General features: G+C 43.4%; 1 protein-coding gene across 10 annotated transcripts in view; it reads right to left on the bottom strand.

Moving 5' to 3' along the window:
- Ntrk2 (neurotrophic receptor tyrosine kinase 2) overlaps positions 1 to 20,344 on the bottom strand; it is a 385,346-nt gene that overhangs the window by 46,799 nt on the left and 318,203 nt on the right. For all 10 annotated transcript variants that reach the window (XM_008849411.2, XM_029554243.1, XM_029554241.1 and 7 more), the window contains one exon: positions 17,703 to 17,937. In XM_008849411.2, coding sequence (XP_008847633.1) covers positions 17,703 to 17,937 — 235 coding nt within the window. The remainder of the gene's footprint in view (positions 1 to 17,702; positions 17,938 to 20,344) is intronic.

The raw sequence follows: 20,344 nt of genomic DNA, 5'->3' as shown, positions 1-20,344 counted from the left end.
GTGGAGAAGATGTGGAAGTAGGAGCTGAACGATCACTGCTCATGTGTGCACACCAGGCTACGGAGGCTGTGCTGGAACCAGAGGCCTGTATCACCAGCAAAGGCCCACACTTAGCCCTACTTTTGCCAGCCAGGCCCCACCTCCTACAGGTTCTGCAACCTTCAAACTAGCATCATAAGTCGGAGTCTGAGCGTTCAAGATGCTCATGCCCACAGAGGACACTTCAGATCTAGACCCTAACACTGCCATATCCCTGTTTAATTCTTGTGCATGTCTGAAGGAGTATTTGAGGACACTCAGTGTTCCCATGCTGAATGGAAAATGAGGAAAGGCCGTTATGATCAACTGTGCCCTTGGATGAATGTTCCCTCTGTGACTGGTGAGTTTTGTTGAGCACTGGGAGAATAGGCAGTCGCCTGGTTGAATCAAGGGCTCTCTGGGTTCCCTGCCCTGCTTGCCATTTCCCGTTTCTCTCAACTGCAGCCACTCATTACTCACAGTCAGCTGTGCTTCAAAGCATCAACATTTGGGCATTCTCTTCTCTGGAACATGGAGAAACTATTGGACATGGTCCTTGAACTACTTAAGTACTCATGTCATAAATACAATGAGATCTAAGTTGAATACTGTTCAGAGCAGCCCATGCACACATAATCAATGCCTCTGGAAGTTCTGATGAAGTCTGGCAAGTTTGAAAGGAGCACGGAGGGCATGGGATGACGGCTTACTGTAGAGTGGATCTGGAACCACGGCTAGTTCCCAAAGCACAATCTATCAAACTTCTGTGTGTTCAGAAGCCCAGTATCTGGGATATCCTTTCTGTTTGGGCTAAAGTAAGTGCGGACATGAGATATGCTAACTTATTTTAATTGTCAGAATAAAATTCACAAATTGTGGAGTTGCAACGGTCGATAAGTTAGCTAAATCACATAGAAACCCCCCCAAACTAAAGATGATAAAAGGGCATTTCATCTATGTAATTTTATTTCTAAGACATGGTAACATTAACACAATACATTTGATCACTTTCATTTCCTTCCTTGAGCTCTGCCTCTCCTCGTAAGGCCCTTCCTACCTGGAGGCAAATTTCTACATCTTTTAAAAAATTTGTTTTTATTGACTTTTTGTGTATTTTATACAGAATATATCAAACAATCTTAATCATCTTTATTCCCCCATCCCCACTGGCACCCTCCCACAGCTTCTCCCCCCACTGGAACCCAATTCGTGTTAAGGCCCAATGTGTCAAGTCTGTGTTTCCTAGACTTTCCCCAGTGCAAGTCCATCCACTGAGGTCTAGTCAGCCTATCTAGAGTCCCTTGTTTTAGGAAGATCAGCTCTTCCTCACCTAGCAGTAATCAGTTGCCAATGTTTTTGCAGCTAAGATTGGGGTCTGACTGCTGTTCATTTCCCCAGTTCTATGCTGGGTTTTTGTCTGCCTGAGTTTGCATGGGACTTGTGTATGAATAGACCATTGCCATAGAATCATATGAGCAGGTTCCCAGGAGCTTGTAGGACTCTGTTTCCATATGGTCTTCCCCCTCCTCCCCGGCTCTTATAATCTTCCCACTCCCTCTTCCGCAATGGTCCCTGAGCCTTGGGTGAGTGATGTTGATTTTCTATTTTTTTTTATTATTATTGTTTTATGGGTTTTTTTTGACCCAGCCTGCAAGTCTACTCAAGAGACGCCTTCCTCAGTTTCCCCAGCCCTTCCGTACCAGATCACATTCCTCATTGCAGGTCCTCACAGCCCTCGGGACGTTCATTCCATGCCACTCACTGCTGCATTTGGCATACATTTGTAGGGCTGTCTGTAGGTGTTTGATTATCCAGCTGGATCGTCAGTTCCATGAGGCCAGATCTACTTTTGCTCACTTTCCCCCTGATACTCAGCATTGAATGGGCTCATATTGAATGGTATTTGGTGAATAAATTAGCCACTATTATATACTCCCAGTTTTTTATTTTCTGTTCTAGCCAAACAATCTGAAATCTAGGAAATATGCAAAAAATATGGCAAAGTCCTCTTTAAATAGAAATTGCCACCTTTTAAAGGAATATGTGTCTCTAGCCATAACTAGGGAGCAGCCCAGCTTATATTCCTTAACACTAGGGGTTTAGTGTTTCTTTGGATAGAAGAAGCAAGGGTTTGAAAATGTGAAATAAAATGGTAGAAGAGATAATCATGTGAGAACAATGGATGACTAAATTTGACTTTTATTCCAGATTGAATTTTAACACAAACTGTAAAGATGTTTGACCAAAGGGAACATGGGCTCATCAAGATGAGGCCATGACAAATGACCATCTGGTTCCTTGTTAGAGAGGACAAGGGATGGCCTTGGGCAGGAAGTATACTGATTTCATCTAGGCTCTGGGCAAGGTCCCTTGAAATAGCCCCCGAAAGGTGGAGAAATGCAAGCTGAGTTCATGGCTAACCTAGTACGCATGTGTGCATGCCTTGTTTGATGCCAGCTTGGCCAGATCTGCCATTCATTCTCATAGTATTGGTTTATGAGCTAGCCTCTTCCTATGTTCACATATAATTATGATACTGAGAGCTCACATGCAAGCCCACTGCAAGAGAGGTACTGCCTCAGCTATGACAATTCTTACAACATCTGTCAGTGAAAATATTGTTATCGAAGTTTAAATTTGAAGAAATTAAGTCTTCAGAGTTATGTATTCCACTCAAGGTCACATGGTTGATAGGAAGTGGAAATGCAACTTGAACTTGGAAGGTCTGGCTCTGTGCTGTCTGCATTGTGATGCTCCCCCTCCCCCGTGCTTTGGGTGTCACTGAATTCTCTTAGCAGAGCCCCATGGCACCTGCATAATGAGCGTTGTTCTATTCTGCTCAAGCACAGGGATCCTTTACCTACAAGGCACAGAGCCTGGAGCATTCTGTGGATTGGATTCATAGACTTCCATAAACCTAGACAGCACCTAATTTCTAAATCTTTAAATTCAACATTTCTTTTAATCATTACTCTCTAAATTCAATATTGCTTTTAGTTATTGACATTGGGCAACAAAGTATAGTGGTATGGGCAGAATCTGCAAAGATTTGCACCCATAGAAGTCAGGTGCTTTAATGTCACATCTCTGCTGCTGCAGATGCTCCAAAGCATCTTTTATGCTCATCACTTTACACCTGTCCCAAGATCTCATTCAATGTTTTGAGATCACATTTTTAACATTTATAAATGTGTAAAATCACATCACATTTTTAACATTTATAACTTTGCTACCAGTTAATTGTATTATTTCATAATCCTGTTTATTTTAACATTTAAAGTGTTACTTTGACACAGGAGTTCCTGTCCTCTCCGAAGTGCTAAAGGCCTGAGTCCTTCTTGTACTATCCAAGTCTAGCTTATTCTATAATGTGTGTACCTTATCCAACGATGGCTTCTGTTTGTGACATGTGTTTCGTGCTCAGACAAATCGTTATGACTCAGGATGATTGACAAAAGGTAAGCAAATGGTGATAGTTCTGAGCCAACCACAAAGAGTCAGAGGAGGCACATCACACCGTGTTAAAATGTGCTTTCATTGTCTGGATAGAGGGCTCAGTAGTTACAGCACCTGTTGGTCTTGGACAGGGTTTGGCTTTCAGCACCCACACGGTGGCTCACAATTGTCTGTAACTCCAGTTTCAGGGGATCTAATACCTTCTTCTGGCCTCCACAGGCACCAGGCATGCATGTGGTGCACTTTCATGTACATGCAGGCAAACACTAACACACATGGAATCAAAATAAATAAATCTTTTAATATGTTTTTGGGAAGGTGCTTTCAGCAGTAATTGCTGAAGTTGCCAGGAAGGTCATGGTGGAAGAAGCACAGTACAGGTGAACAGGCAGTCAGAGGTCTGGACAAGCCCTTTAACATTCCTGAAAACCTCACATATATCACTGTAGCTGGAGAGTGCTGGCCAGTAGTATATGGAGACTTGTGGCAAATCTCTGGCAAGACATAGCATAAAATCCAGGAGACGTAAAGAGAAGCTAAGTGTGGCAAGTACTGTATATTTCTGGAATCATCTAAAAAGATGTGAGACAGTGCTCACACTCCTGAGAACTGCTCCTAGATTTATTTAGGCTGCATAAATCAGAGAGATCTGCCCTCCAAACACACAAGGCGGAGCCCAGCCTGTGCAGCAGGGCTTCAGGGCTTCTGCTCACCAGTGAGAACAAGAGTGCTAAGAACAATGCACAATCAGCACTGTATAGGTTCCACAGGGGTTTCGTGACAGCACAGGGGTGGCAGGCAGAACAGACCTTGTCATTTTAGTAAGCTGGGTAGTAAGGACCGGAGAAGCTGATCAAACCAGCTGATCAGTCATACTGTGTATACATTCTGAAAAAGGAAACAGACCCAGGTCCCTGTTTGGTGGTCTATGTACTAGATTTGGAAACGATTCAAAGCTGAACAGCTATCAGGTCAGGTGAAAGACCCTAATTCTGCCATTAAAGAAGAGGAGCAGACTGTTCTTTGAACCCCTTCCTAACCAAAAAAATGCTGGTTCTGAAATTTAAAGTATCCCTTTTACTCTACTCGTCCAACCAATCAGATTCATAGCTTTTTCTGCATAGTCAGCCACTGTTCTTGCTATGATCTTGAAGAAGGGAGCTTTGTGAGCACACCAGGTAACCCTTTACACCTCCCAGGGAAGTGGGCTGAGGGAAGCCTTGCAACTCTAGGATACCTCAGGAGAGTGACTTCTACTGAGCTACTTTCCTCATCTGTATCATCCAGTCCAGTCCTCAGATGCTGAGTCAGGAGGATGGAGACCCCCAGGCCAGCTTGGGCTACACAGTGAGACCAAAAAACATAAAATGATAGCAGGCAGTTGAGATGGCTCCATCAAGTTGCCTTACAAAGGAGTACAAATACTCTTTCTTGAGATGCAGCATCAATTCTCCAGGGTACCGAAAGGAGCCTCCTCAGGTCATAGTTGTTTATTACAATGAAGTCTATTGAGTTTTTAGAAAGAAATCCCCTACTTGTTGGTGGAGAGCTGTGAAGAGTTTAGGCAACTGCTGAACTATGCTGGCAGAACACTCCTTGATACCAGACCTCACCGGCCCTGGTTTCTCCTTCCATTAAGTGCTCCTTCTCTGCCCTTCACACAGGGCATCAATCCCTCCAAACGCATTCAAAGCCAGGAAGGTTCCGGGCTGTGCGCAAAGGCGAAGCACGAGCCCCCATCCTCCGCAGCCTTGGCTGCTGCGTCCCCGTCATCAGCAGCATGTGAATGAACCAAATTATCTCCAGGGCTCAGGGCGTGGGCCACATAGCCAGGCTCTGCCGTCAAAGGATCCAGCGTCATGTTCTCCACCCCCTTATGAGAAGGCTGCTGTCGTAGGGTGGTGAGGGAGGCAGCCAGCCTGGAAGTGCCATGTAGGGAAGAAACTGTTCCATTTCAGTGTTCAGCTTCTAAAATAGCTGCTAATAAAAAGCCTTCATACTGTGACACTTCAATACAGACACCCACAAGGATACCTTGACAAGCTGTTTGACTCTTCACAAGCCTTTTCTTGCTTTTCCTGCTCAAGGCCCCCACCGAGTCACCCACACAGATACAACCCTGCAGTGACAGAGGCGGCCAGCAGGGGGCTGCCTAGACCGCTGGGCAGGGAGCTCTGGCCGTTCTGTTCAGAGACATCGGCGTCCCTTTCAACCTTCAGTTTATGGTGTGCATAGCTATACTCATGAAGTCTTCAACAATACCTATCTAGAGAATAAGCCAAGCTCACCTCCCAGGATAAGAGGGGAGATTCCCAAATAACAGTCATTCACAAACTGATCAGAAGAAACAGATTTCCGGCTCATTGGAAAATGGCAAGACTCAAAGAATCTGCTTTCTGATGGGAGACAGCAGGATGTGGTTGAATGTCAGCGACTAAAATTCAAAGGGCCTTTCCCACTGGAAGTCCTAACACTCTGTGTATTATGATTGTAAGGCCATCTCCATTAGGAAAATAGACGATCACGCTGGAGAATTTTTAACAGTATGTAGTCTGCTCCCTCACCACTGCCTCTGTACTGGGTGTTACTAGGCCTTTTGTATGCTAGGCTAGTGCTCCACCGAGCTCCATCCCTAGCCCTTTAAACAATTTTGTTTTGAGACAAGGTCTCATTAAGTCGTCTTCGGGTTGGCTTTGAATGTACACTGTCATCCAGTCAGGCCTTAAACTTAAATCCTCCTGCATCAGTCTCCCAAGAAGCTAGGATTACAGGCTCCTACCACAGGGCCTGACTTTCCTGGCCAATTTTTGAAGCTTGATGATTAAGGGTAGTTGTAAAGTTACCATTTGATCTTAACATAGATGCTCAGGGTGAAGTTTTGAAAATAAACAAACTTCCTGATACTCATATGTGTTGTTAAGTTTGGGAACTGTGTGGTAGTGAAAAGCATTTGAGAGATTTTCTCAAGATCACAGCTTAGAAGAAATTTTGTTTTGTGTATATGTGTTTATTCTTATGTGTATGTTTGCATGTGCTTGTGTGCATGTATGTGTGGAGCTAGAGATCACCTTGAGTGTTGTTTCTCACATACCATCCACCTTGTTTTTTGTTTGTTTGTTTTTTTGTTTGCGACAAGGTCTCTTACAGATTAAGCTAGGTTGGTTGGCCAGTGGTCTCTAGAATCCCAGGGTGAGATTAGAAGAATGTACCACCATGCTTAACCCTTAAAAAAACACAGATTCTGGGGCTCAAACTGAGTTTGTCATGCTTACCTAGCAAGCACTTTACTGATGGAGCTAGTCTCCAGCTTCTGATAATCTTTTTAGTGGAGGCCAATTCTGAATTTGCCTTATCTGGCAAGTAGAACTCCTCAGACTGTCTGTATACCTCTACTAAGCAGTGGTCACCAGTGGATGACCAGCAAGGAAAGCTGTTGTCAGGCTGCAGAGGGTAAATTCATGTGTTTCTAATATGTTAAATGTACCTCGTGTTAGGTTAGCTTCTTGTAGTAAGTTCTGGTCATTTTATGGATGGACAAATAGAGAAAGAGGAAATTTGGAATACCTATTGGAGCATAGCATAGATGTTTGACGGAGTTATAGAGATTGAGAGAATCATAATACAGAATAGAAGAAGACATCCTCACCTTGAAAGAAGAATACTGTACAATGTTTTCTGGAATCTCTTTTTAGCATGATCAGGATGAATCCGATATGTGTCTGGCACTATGCATTACACTTAAGAGTTTAAATTAGAACATGTGTAATTGTGTGCATGTTCTAATTCATTTGCAATCAGGTCTTGACTATAACTTCAGTCATATGGAATAGTGCATAATATATACCATAATATACAGAACAGTGTATATAATAATTTTCTCCCTTTAAGGACTAGGCCAAGTACAATTTTTCCCATAGAATTTTGAAGATTCCTCCCACATCTCCCCCAAATTCAATTTACCCTCCTTAGCATCTATCCTACTTCCTAGTATTGGAATGAACCATTCATGTGTCTTCTCTCACGGAGATGTGTGATTTTCCTTAGGGAACAGGACATGTCTTGAAGAGGCATGGTTAAGTAGCAACACGAAATACTATCTAGAATTAATCCATTTTGCCTGTCTAACCTGTCCCAAGGCTGAGCATAAGGCCCAAACCAAGAGATTAGGAGAACTGTGGAAAGTTATCAATATTCTGCCCCTACTTTTTTTTCCAGTGCCTTCTTGAACCAGTTCACATTTTGAGCCTGAGAAATCTCTCAGAAGTAACAAGTAGGCTGAGATAATTTCCTCTTGCTCAGTACTCACTGGAGATGGAGAAAATCTACTCCCCTACTTAAGAAATCATCTTGTGTAGGCAGGAAAACTTTAATTGTAGAAGTATTATGTAAATGTGAGTTATTTAATTAAAAAAGGGAAAAATCTTCACAGGAAGTAGCTATTTAAAAAAGACAAGAGAACTTGTTTCTCTTTACTGCAGATTGTGAGTAGCTCACTGATGAGTTTTTGAAATGACACACTCATCACAAAGAGAGATGGCAACCGCCTTCTGCTTCCAGGAAACGAGAGGGAAGAGCCCTTCACACCCAGAGCAACCCAAATGTAAACTGTTTCCACACTACACCACAAACATCATGAAGGATAGTGTTCCTGAGAGTGTGGGGTGTCAGGTGATTGCTCAAGTCTGGTTCATTCAGAGAAAGTTCCACAAGATGGTTAATCTTAACTGTCAACTTGATCGAATTGAGGAACATCAAGGAGATCAGTAAATCACAGCTCTGGGTGTGCCGGTAAGGGTGTTTGCAGAGAGAATCAGCTGAAGAGGGAAGGCCTTCCCTAATGTGGGCGGAACCTTCCTTTTAAAGGCTGCGTCTGGACAGAATAAAAGGGGGGAAGGAAAAAGCCAGTGTACACCTCTCTCTCAATCTCTCTCTCTCTCTCTCTCTCTCTCTCTCTCTCTCCTCTCTTCCTCCTTCCTTTCCTCCCTCTCTCCCTCCCTCCCTTCTTCCTCACCCCCCATCTTTTTCTCCTTTCCTTCTGTGTTCTTGTCATCTCTGTCTCCTCTCTCTGTCTCTCCCCATCCTCTTCTTCCCTTCCATCCTTTCCAGAATGATGTGAACTGCTCTGCTGTGACAGGATAGACGGACACATCTGATGCTACTAGAAATTGTTTCTCCTTTAAGTTGTTTCTTTCAGGGATTTGGTCACAGAAATGAAGAAAAAAAAACTGACTAACATGTTCCTTGGCTTCAGTTTTGTGACTTAAGAGAGGATTTAGATCTGAGGGTCTAGGGAAATCATGGTGGTTAGTGTTACAAAGACAGAATGCCAAAGAGGAGAAGCAGCTGCAGAGAGCACCGAGGACCTACCGAGGGCTTTCCAAGGTGTCAGTGAGCACTGAACTGTGTGTGAAGACACTGTCCATGGCTGTGCAGAGAACTGCAAAAAATGACTGGAGGAGATAGGGCCTGGTGCTCACACAGGACTAGGAGTGGTATTGGTTTCCATGGAGCAGAATGGAGATTTCGTGCCTCCTAGAGTTCGGGGCAGAGTATGCAGGATCTGTCAGCCCTATAAGTTGGCTTGCTCTAGCTTGCCCTGGGAAATTTCACCAGTAGCACACAAAAAGATTAAACTGCTCCCATGAAATGAAACTGCATTCCAGAACAAAGCACAGCAGTATTTATGGGAATACAAAATCATTAAGTATTCAGTAAGGAAAAGTCACAATGCTTGGCATCCAGTACAAAATTAGTAGGCATTCCAGGAAGACATGAGCCATATTGAAGAGAAAACTGAATTAACTGAAATTCACCCAGAAGATGCAGAATTATAGACAAATACACTGAAGTATTTATTAGAACTATATTCCACCTGTGTAAAAACCTAGAGACTCGGGTGATAAGAAAAAACTCATATTAACTTCTAGAAATGAAAAGCACAAGCGATAAAGTGAGAAGAGACTGAAGGGGAGTCAGACATTGTGGGAGAAAAGATGACTGAAATGAAAACCTAACAGTAGAAACTTTCCAAAGTGAAATAAACGGAGAAAAAAAGAATGCAAAACTACAAGGAACTCAGTGAGCCATGTAATGGGGAGGAACAGAAGAAATAGCTGAACAAATAATTATAAAAATGTTTCCAAACTAATGGAAACTATCAGCCATAAATCCAAGAAATCCAATGAACCCAAGCATAAAAACCATGGATGGACCCAGAAGGAGCATCATCATCAAATTCTCTGAGACCAAGAGACTCTTAAGAAGCCAGAGGAGGGACTGGAGAGATGGCTCAGCGGTTAAGAGCACTGACTGCTCTTGCAGAAGACCTGGGTTCAAGTCCCAGCACCCACATGGCAGCTATGAACTGTCCTTAACTCCAGTTCCAGGGGAATCCAAAGCCCTCTTCTGACCTCTGCGTCATTTAATGACATGGGTGCACTCACATACATGCAGGCAATACACTCACACACATAAAATTAAAAAAAAAAAAAGAAGCCACAGGAAAAGGTGTCGCCATAAAACTGCTCACAGGGAAGTCCCAGCGCTTCTCTTTTCACTAATGACTCTATCACTTCAATTCATGGCTCACAAAACATGGTCAAGGCCAGAACTCACTGCAAATAAGGAAATGGGGAGCATCATGAAATATAAGGTCAGTGTGACAGACCATTTTCTTAGCCCAGAGTCATTCATTTCCTTTTTCCCATAATCAAATCAAATCCGAGCTCTGTCTAGGTTTTTGATAAGAAGCCATTGATCTCTGGCAAGTGAGCTCAGCCCTTAGTATTCATATATCTTTGGCCACTGAAGTGTAAAAAGAAGCCTTTGAAGAAGGGTGTTCTGGGAAAGATTATTTCTACTGGGCAAAAGCATGCTGGGAGAATTCTTGTGCTTCTTGAAGCATCTGCCTCCTTCCTCCTCTGAGCTCAGTCTTGAAATTTGTGGTTGGTGAAGCCAACTAGAGCCAGGAGGGAAGGACCAGGAAAGTCTGAGTGCCAGTCTGTAGCTTGGAGATTAGAAGGTCTCTGACTAACTAACTGCAACTATGCCCCTGTGAATTTCCTGCCATGTGAGCAAAAGGACTCCCTATCTGCTTAGCTACTTTTAGGAGTATACACTACTACCTTTGGTTAAATACATTCCTAACTGTTATGATCACAAGGTTAGTAAAGGAAAAACAGAGGTAATGAACTTTTGTCTTGAGGCTAAAATCTGATGCTCTTTTCTTTACAGCCCTGCTAGCTCTTGGCCACCAGCTTCCTTCTTAAAGCAGCTCTAGAATGGGTGATGCAAAACATAGAATACCACAGAGAAAGCAGTGGAGTGACAGCTTCAAACATAGGATGTAGAGACAGACAGTCCCTGCTGAGGTGTCCTCCCAGGAAGCATCATGGTCCTGAGCAGCCCAAGCTAGTGGGCGGTGCTGTTCTTCCACACGTGCATTCCTAGTGCACCAGAAGTACACTTAACTTGTGAATGCGGCATGTCTGTGTATACAAAATGGATGATTTCAAGAATAAGAGCCTCAGGAGACCGAAAATCAAAACTTACCCCACTCCTGCTTAACAGTCTTCATTAGCTGGGATGTGGATGGGACAGAAAGCTTAGACAATGCATCACCAAGCCAGCTGATCTATGCTGGCTCCTGCGACTTTCTATTTTTCTTGGTAAGAGGTCACAAGGCACAGTGACAGATGAAAGGCTATTGAGGACTTGTTCAGTAAGAACACTGACTTGGGACCACGGAGCTCTCTTACCAAAGCACACCCAGTGTCAGCTCATAGACTGAATTTAAGAGACTGCTTTAGGCAGAACAAGCAGGCACATGCATGGGGATGCTGGCCTTTGTAGGAGGCTCTCTTTACATAGATCACATGGTATATCCGAAAGCATTTCCTAATGTAGAAACTCTCATTGGCTCTTTGCAGCTCAAAAGATGAGTCCAAAGCTGTAGGTATGACCAAGAAGCCAAGATGGCTTGGGTGCACAGCAAAGGAGTCCCCATGCCCTGGCCACACACATGATGTCTACCCTGCCATCTCTCCCTATATTCTGTTGTATGTGCCTCCCCTGTCGGCTCTGTCCTGGTCAAGGGCCTTCTCAACAATAGAACAATTTGAAGTGTACATCTTAAATACCAAACCAGATGCTTCTCTGAGGATTCCACTCTGATTTTCCAAAGTAGGCACCTCTTTGGATCATTAGTGTGTATCTCCAGGGCAACATTTCTCTGGTTATATTGAAATGTCCAACAAGATCTCATGAGCCTTTGTATCTAGACACCTTTTGTATTCACTATACTTTACAGTATTTGTTTCTTAAATATATATTGAACAGATAAAATCATTTAACGAATGAATAAAAGAATGAGGGGACTCTTACCCTTACCCTGTTAGAACTTCAAACATATGTAAAAGTTCTTAGGAAAGCTTGACTACAAATTAAACTGACTTAGAAACTTGAAAGAATTTATGCAAATCTAGCTTAATATAGAATTAGTCTGAACTCAGTGTTCTGATTTCTCTCTGGGAGACAGGTTCCTCTGAAGTGTGTTCTCAGTGTTGATAGAGGCGTGGATTGAAGATGATTTCATAGGATAAATAATCTCTTATTTTTCTGAGGTGACTCTAAGCAAAAACAGCCCAACCAGAAAGGTTCATGTGAAAGATAAGAGTCATTGTAAGTATTTTATAGTGACAGAAAAAATGGGAAATGACACATGCAAATGAGAGCTAATGACACAAAGGACATCCTGCTTTCAGGAAGGGATTGAGTTGTCCCTTGAAATGAACACTGGGTCTGGTATCAAGTGTTCCAGACATAATATCCCAGAGGAAGTTGTCGTGCTATAATCTTCAGTGGAAGTAATCTTAGTCTTTATGTCTTTACTGCCAAGAAATCATCGGAGACAAGAACATCTCCACAGCCTGGCTTCCCTCTCTGAGGTCAACACTCATCTGAGCTGTGCAGAGACAAAGCTGAGTGTCTTTTGAATTCGCCTCCAGAGCTAAAGTGACATCATCTTCCTAATGGATGTCTTGCTCAACAGTTATTTACCAACCACTTAGTTAAAGCCATGCACAGAACCAGTGTGCAGATGTGAAAATGCAACTTGTCCCTGACTTTCCTGTATACTAGGAGAGGGAAATAGATACGAGCTAACTGCAGGCACATAGCGCTCTACCTATTTGCATGATGTAATGGAGGGTCACAGATTTGTAAGGAGTTCCCTGCTTGTAGGGAGTGAGAGAGAAGAAGCTAGAATTGCCTCTTATGCTGCTCCTTACAGAAGGAATAATATTTATATATCACAAAACAAGAGACTAAAAGCATTTTTAGAATGATCTATCTACCTACCTACCTACCTACCTACCTACCTAACTACCTACCTTTCTATCTAGAAATGTTCACATTACATAAAAAATATTCCTTAAAAATAAACACATTCTTTTTGAAGACCAAAGTGTGGCAGTGAATTTCTGATTGACGTTTGTCTGCTCGTCTGGTTCTTATATTATACTGGCTTCTCTCTATTTAGTTCATTAGCCTTCTCACCCCATCATGGGCAGAGTGAGGAGAGCAGATGCTAGCTGCCTGCTATGTCACCTGGATTATTTTAGAACAACACATTCTTTTTTCTCTGCACACAGCAAACTTGCATTGAGCATCCAGTAATGATTTCTTAGTTCATTATTTGGTATCATTTTAACATTTTAAGAGTCTGAACATGGCCTTGCTTAGCTAATTTATATTCACTTACTTCTTGAAATAGCTATTACAAATCAACTTACCTGTTCGTCCTCTGTTCTCACTTCTACAGTGGAAGATGAATTAAATGATTTCTTATCACCTCTACATAAAACTAAAGCCCAAACAGAGCAAGCCTTAAAAGCTAGGAGTTGGATGTTTGAGCCTGTCCACTCACCACCAGATTACATTCATTTATGCTCATGTTAGATTAGACCCAAATATAGAAATCTACCAAAGTGCAAATTAAAAACAAATATTCAATGGATCCACAGTGGCAGAGTAATGACCAAGCAGAGTGATGTCCTGTCAGAGTGTGACAGAAATCTGGTTCTGATGGTTCCTAAATGTCGGGTTCGCCAGTGGAGAGGAGGAACGTAAAGCAAAGCTGAAGGCTGGCATTGCAGAGCTGCTGACTAAATTCAGAGAAGATAAATGCTAGAGGAATTTTGGACCCGCCACGTTGGGCTGGTTTCGATGCAAATGCAGTGTTCCTTCACTAGGAGGGTGTAATTAGCTCAGCTGCAATGGGGTGCAAGCCTTGAGACCTAGGCTTCCGGGTGTTCCCAGCTCCCTCAAAACCAGGAACAGCTGTCACCAGCCACCCCCAGCAGCAGAGCCGTGGCCACCCGACAAGGCTGCACACAAGCCCCCACGAGCAGAAGATTCAGGCACTGAGTAGAACTAGAACTTTCTTAAAGAGAAGGAACCCATTACTTCCCAATCTAATTGACTCCATTTCAGAGCATCATCCTTCCGTGTAAGATGCCCTAGGCTAACTCAAACTTCTCTATTGCTGAAAGAATTTTTGATGTTGGTGATGACGTCAAATGTCACCTTCTCACTTTAGTGTATGGTACAAGCTGTTGAAACACAGGAAGAAAATACTGAGGAAACACTTGTGTAAGGTGCTGGCAAAAGAGAAACATCGACCATAAGAAAGCCCATGACCCAGAGATGGTGGCAGAGGACATGAGGAGACACCATGGTGATGGGTTTCCGATTAAGCTTCTGCATGAGGGTGCTTCATGTGAAGGCAAGGCTGGGATACCACCACAGCAGATGCATTAGACCTCTGCAAAACCAAGCAGCATGTTCTGATCATACATCGTACATATGCAGCAGAGTGTGCTCCATGCTGTGCTACTTTAGTAAGTGAAAATGCCCTCCAAACCAGCTCTACCATGATAGGTACTTTCATGAAACCAAAAGGTGAGCTATCATTTTGAAATTTTAGAAAAGATGAAATAAAATACATCATTTCTTTGCTTCCCTACTTTGTTATCCAATTGTCAGATCTTCCATCTATTATTCTGACCTGCTTTTTTTCCAAGTCTGTTAAAGGCCAATGAAAAGCTAGTACCTCTTCCACATTTTGAATGTGGAAAACCAGCAAAAAACCCACGAAAGTACAGACTTTGCAACTGCACTGAGTAATGGCTGCGGATTGATGAAGCTAATGTGACTTCTTTCAGATTTATTATTCTTTTTATTTATGTGTATGTGTGTGTGCGCCTGTGTGACTTTATGTGTACCACATGCATGCAGTGCCCTTGTGGGGAGGGGTGGCAGAAGAAGGCTTCAGTTCCCCGGCACTGGTGTTACATGTGGTTGTGAGTGGCCATGTGCGTTCAGGGAACCAAACTCCAGTCCTTGGCAAGAGCAGTAAGTGCTCTTAACTGCTGTGTCATCTCTCCAGCTCCCTACTGTGACTTTTGAGGCACAGATCATGATTACTAGGACAGGTCCATGAACATTTAACACATAAAGAAACCAGGAATCATTGTTTCCACCAATCAATTTGGTAGGAAGTACTTCAGGATCTTGTTATATAAGTGGAGAATTTTCTAAACAAACGATAATAATAGATGGTAGACTACAAATACCAGTGCTTAAATAATGCACCAGTGTTGAAGATTAACTTATAAAGATGGCTACTATGCTAGCATTTTCTTTATCAAGATTTCTTTGGTGGGGATACAATTCATACATCAAAATATTTCCCCTTTTAAAGTATACAATGCTGTGGAGTTTTTAAGAGTCCATGTGTATAGCTAAAGGTTACATAATAAGAAACAATGCCAGACAGGAGGTACCTTCCTTTGAGTGGTTGGGCAAGGTGGTGCAAGAGACTCCCAGACAGTAACTCAGCACAGAACTGGGATAATGAACAGCAGACCCCAGTCTTATCTAAAGGAATATTGACAATTGATTGCTGCTAGATGAAGAACAGCCTGATCTTCCTAAAACAAGGAACTCTAGATAGGATGACTAGAGTCAGCGGATGGACAAGCACTGGGGAATGGCTGGGGGTGCTGACAACACGGTGGATAGTAACAGGATGGCAGAGTATATGGGCACCAGTGGGGGACTATGGGAGGGTGCCATTTGGGAAGTGGGTATATAGATGAATAAGATTGTTTGGGATGTTCTGTATGATATGCACACACAAAAAATCAACCAATAAAAGAAAATGAGTTATACATGAGGAAGAAGTATAAAAATTTACTTCATGTTCATGAGTAGAGGTGATAACCATTACCACTGAAATCTACCTGATAACTTTATATCCATACTCAGGTGCCAAGGATCCAAGTGTAACCAACTGTGACTAGTAATAATCAGATACATAGAGGTAAGAGACGCACATGCAAACATCTAAGTGTTAGTAGCATTAAAAATGAGTCTTTCTGTAGGAAACAGCATATTTTAAAATGAAATGGAGATCTTTTTTAAAGGTTAAAACCTCATTCAATTTTATGTCTTATAGGGTTTATACTGAGTTCAATATTGTATAACTGTATTAATTCAACTGTGAACCTAAAAATTTACAGCCACTTTTGAAAGAGACGTATCTTTGCTTTGGAAATTGTTATTGAATATGTTAAAGCTGTAATAAAATGCTTCTTCTAATCATGTGGTTATTAACTAAATAATTTTTAAAATATTAAAAAAATAAAAAATAAAAAAGAAGCTATTTCTTGGAGCACATGTTCTTCCTGTATATGCTCATCAAGATCAGCAAAACCTTTCTTCAGGGAAGTACCCACCTGTTTCTTCATCTTCGGAAACCAGGAGACACTCATCCACTGTATCCCACCCATGAAGCAAAATTTAATAGAGTACGTATACCTATTGATAAGTAAAATATCAACTGTATTTCAGACACCTGGAATAAGCTTTCAAACTCAATACGTGTGTTTCAAAGTTCTATTTTAGACACTTAAGAGCAAGACTGCCCATATCGCCTGTAAATATCCGAGATGATCCTCTCCAATTTGATCTCTGTTCATTCTCAGCACAGTGAATGTGAACAATGCTCACCAAGATGTCTAAGAAGAAACCACCACACAACAATCAGCAGAAGAATGAGTAGCAAAGAAACAGATTCGCTTTCTTAAATTGATCGTAGCAAAGTTGGCTATGGAAGGGCCATAGCCAGACACCTCTTCAAAAAGAAATACCCTTGAGCTGAACACAGGCGAAGAGTGGCACCACCTCTACCCCCCTGAAAGTAAAGTGACGCTGTTATCAAATGGAGATTTGAGACCACTCCAAACCTTCAGACTTCCAGGTCCAGAAATGTTTCCTGTCTTCATACCCAAGTTCCAAGATCACAGTTGACAGGTCTGAAATCCTCAGAGTACATCAACTACAAGTAATCACTGAATTTAAACCATGGCCTGTAAGTCCACCCCTTTGTGACTTTAATCCTTGGACCACTGAGCAGGCCAGATGGGGCTGTTTCAGAGCAGGCTGGCTAGAGCCATGGAACCCCTCCCTTTATGATATAAAATGTTTCATCGCTTTAATTCAAGATGGTTCTGTGAGGAACTTCCAAAACCCAGAGTACTAGTATTTACAGGAAAGAGCTCATGTTAATTCAACCCTCATCATCTCTTGGTATTATTTTACAGTCTCAAACTGAAGTTCCAGGTTAAATCTTTGATCCTCATGCCCTCAAGGAACATCCTGGAAAATTTGACGCTGAGAATTTTTCTCTTGGAGATGTCACACACCACTTTAGAAAGAGAAGGAAAGTGCAGAGAAGGTATCGCCCTATGTGTTGAACACCTTAGCCCGGTACCCTAGAATATGAGTGCATTTGGAGCAGGACTTCAAAGAGGTGATGTGGGGAAAATGAGACCAATTGGGCAGGGTCTAATCCAATCTGACTGCTGCCCTTATAGGACGAGGAAATTTAGATGTAACGGCTCTCTTTAAAGCTCATACATATAAAAACAAAAAATGAAGGTCATGGAGGATATCAAAGGAAAGCAAACACCTGCGTTCCAGCAAGAGGCCTTGGCAGAAATCACACCGGTCACCACCTTCGTTTTAGGCATCCAGCCTCCAAAATTGTAGGAGTGAATTTCTATGAAGTCCCCTAATCTGTGATGTTTGCTCTTGCCAGCCTAAGCACGTGAATACGATGGGGCTTCCAAAGGAAAGAGCGGCTCCTTGTTGGGTCAGCTACTCACCCGATAGTAGTCAGTACTGTACACATCCCGGGACATCCCGAAATCACCGATTTTCACCAGCAGGTTCTCCCCAACCAGGCAGTTCCGGGTGGCCAGATCACGGTGCACGAAGTGCTGGGATGCCAGGTAGACCATTCCGGCAGCTATCTGCTGGGCGATGTGCAGCATCTGCGCCTGTGTCAGCTCAGTGGGAGGGTTGCCCTCAGCCATCAGCACTGCATCCGGGCCGTGTGCCCTGCGGAAGAACAGGAGGGGCTGGAGGCTGGGCTCCTAGTCCAGAGCTCTACTCAGCTGTGATGCTAGAAGCCACTACCTGACTTAGGTGAAGAAGTGGCCAGGATGCTGCGCTCCACCCACAGCTTTACCACCACAGCCAAGAGAGCAGGGTGCCTCATTTCTCCCATAATGGGATTCCCAGAGCCCCGTAGGCCGGAAGGTGAGCCCCACTCCAACACACCGGAAGGTTTTCGTTTTAGGGGATCCAGAACTCTGCTGGTGTCAGACACTTGTCACAGCCTGAAACCCTGAGAAGCATAAACTGGCTGAAAGAAGCAAAAGCAAGTGCCGAAATGATCTCCTAGAGGCATGGTCTTAACATCAGTGGGGTCCCCAGCCTCCTCTGAGCCCTGTTGCAGCACAACACCTCGTCCCCGAGCTGACCACTCTAGATGTCCCCGCCAAAGGCAAGCAGCTCTGGACCCCTGAACGGAATGGGCTAAAGCCCCTCTAATCTGTGGCCAGGTGTAGTTTTCAAGTTGCCCTTGATTCCTTCATGCTCAGTTCACCTGAGTCCTGTAATTGCCAGCCTGGTCATTCATGCCCACAAGCCTACAAACGTCCTTGTGTTCTGAGGGGGCGCTGCAGATCAGGGAATCAGGCTAGATGTGCAGCCTGCTCTGCCATGGCTTTGGCAGAGCTTCCCTCTCCACCCCTCAGAAGAAAAGAGTGAAAGGTCCCCTCCCAGACCCTTTGAAACACTAGAAATAAAAGTGAAATATTTTCAATAAATTTTAAAGTGGGTGGCTTCATCTGTGGGTCCCAGAACTATGTGGGTGTTTGAAAGGAATAGAGTCAGTTATTACACACGGTCTGCACATTTTAGCCTGCAGATCTGCCTCTCATGAACTGTTCCAGGCCAGGCTTATCCCTTCCCTCATGGCTCCAGTCTGAAGAGTTCCCCATTTCTTTGCATTTCCAAAACGTTCCCATATGGAGCCTTTCACTCCTGCTCTGTCTGGAAGCAGGCACTGGGGAAGAGTGGGGAGTGTCTCAGGCCCCCACTGTGTAGCACCAAGATCTGGGGAAATCTTTAAACTTCTCTAATCTGCAGCTTCTCATTAGCAAAAAGCACAAGAGGGATGGTGTGCTGGGTGATCCTTTGGTTCCTCTAAATATCTAGATGTAACATTTCCAGGGAGGAGCTCCCTAGTTTTCTATCAGGCAAGTCTTAACAGATTTCACCTCCCCTCAAGCCCCAGGCCTCCTGTGGTGCCAAGGAACAACCCGGAGGAAATGCTTTGGATTTTATTTAACTTAAAAATCCCTCCCTGGAGGTTAGAAGACAAGACACAGCACAAAGCCAAAGCTCAGGGTGCCAGAACTGAATTTGAATCCAGTCCTAACACAAGAGCTATGTGACCTGAGAAGAGTTATATAACTTTATGGGTCTGTTTCCTCATTCCATAAACAGACCTAAGGGCACCTTCCAAGGGCATTGGCTTGAGGAAGAGTAAGAGATTGCTTGTATTGATGCTTCCTGGCCTTTCATGGAGGCCAGAGGGAAAGGCTTTGCAAAAACATGAACCAGTGAAAGAAATAGGGAGAGGTGCCGAAAACAGGAACTTTCATCTTCCGGAAACCAAAGCCCTTCCCACCTCCCAAAGGATTACACAGCCTAACCCTCGAGGGCAGGGAAAACTTTGCTTCCATTAGCTCTTTCATAGCTTCAGTTAGACTCAACATCAGGAGGACTGAGAAATAGACACAAACTAATGGGACATCTGAAGCAAAGAGCCAGAGAAGCTGTAGACCATAGATTTAGCTCAAAGAGTGAATGAAATAAGTTGGTAGATCAGTCACAGTCTATGCCAGCCACCAAAAACTGGACTCCCATGTCTGCCAAAAGCAAAGGCTCCTGGGTGGAGGAAACATCCAAAACCTGTGTGAAATGAATTCCTTTTGTGCAAACTCCGTCCTCCATTCTTATACTCTGCAGGCACCAAAAAGCTGGCTACCCCAATACCTGGTATTCTTCGTACCAACATGTCTGGGTGGAGGAGGCTCTTGCATTCTTAAAAACAGTCATTTCTGACCTGCTTTCGAGGCCTTTTCACTGGCAGAAGCCCCTGGACACTTTGGCTTTCTTTGAGCAGAGGACCCTTAGTAAAAGGAGAGCAGGTGGGTCTTCCAAACAAGTTCTTAAGAAGAATCTGGAGCCCTGATTCTTCCATACTTCTTGACAATAAAAATGCATCTTGCCTCTTCCAGGGGGACATTCCTTAAAAGGTGTCAATGGACCACCCAGTGCACTGCCTGGGGGAGCCAGAAGCATGTTTGCAGGACTATCAAGATGTTGCTCAACTTTCCTGGTCTTGTGGTCTCCAGCTGGCAGTTTACCACTTAGAACTGGTTCTGCAATTCTG

Source organism: Nannospalax galili, unplaced genomic scaffold (assembly GCF_000622305.1).
Source record: "Nannospalax galili isolate Female #2095 unplaced genomic scaffold, S.galili_v1.0 scaffold704, whole genome shotgun sequence".
Classification (NCBI taxonomy): Eukaryota; Metazoa; Chordata; class Mammalia; order Rodentia; family Spalacidae; genus Nannospalax; species Nannospalax galili.
Note: the sequence above shows the minus strand (reverse complement) of the source record. Positions and strands in the feature narration are given on the sequence as shown.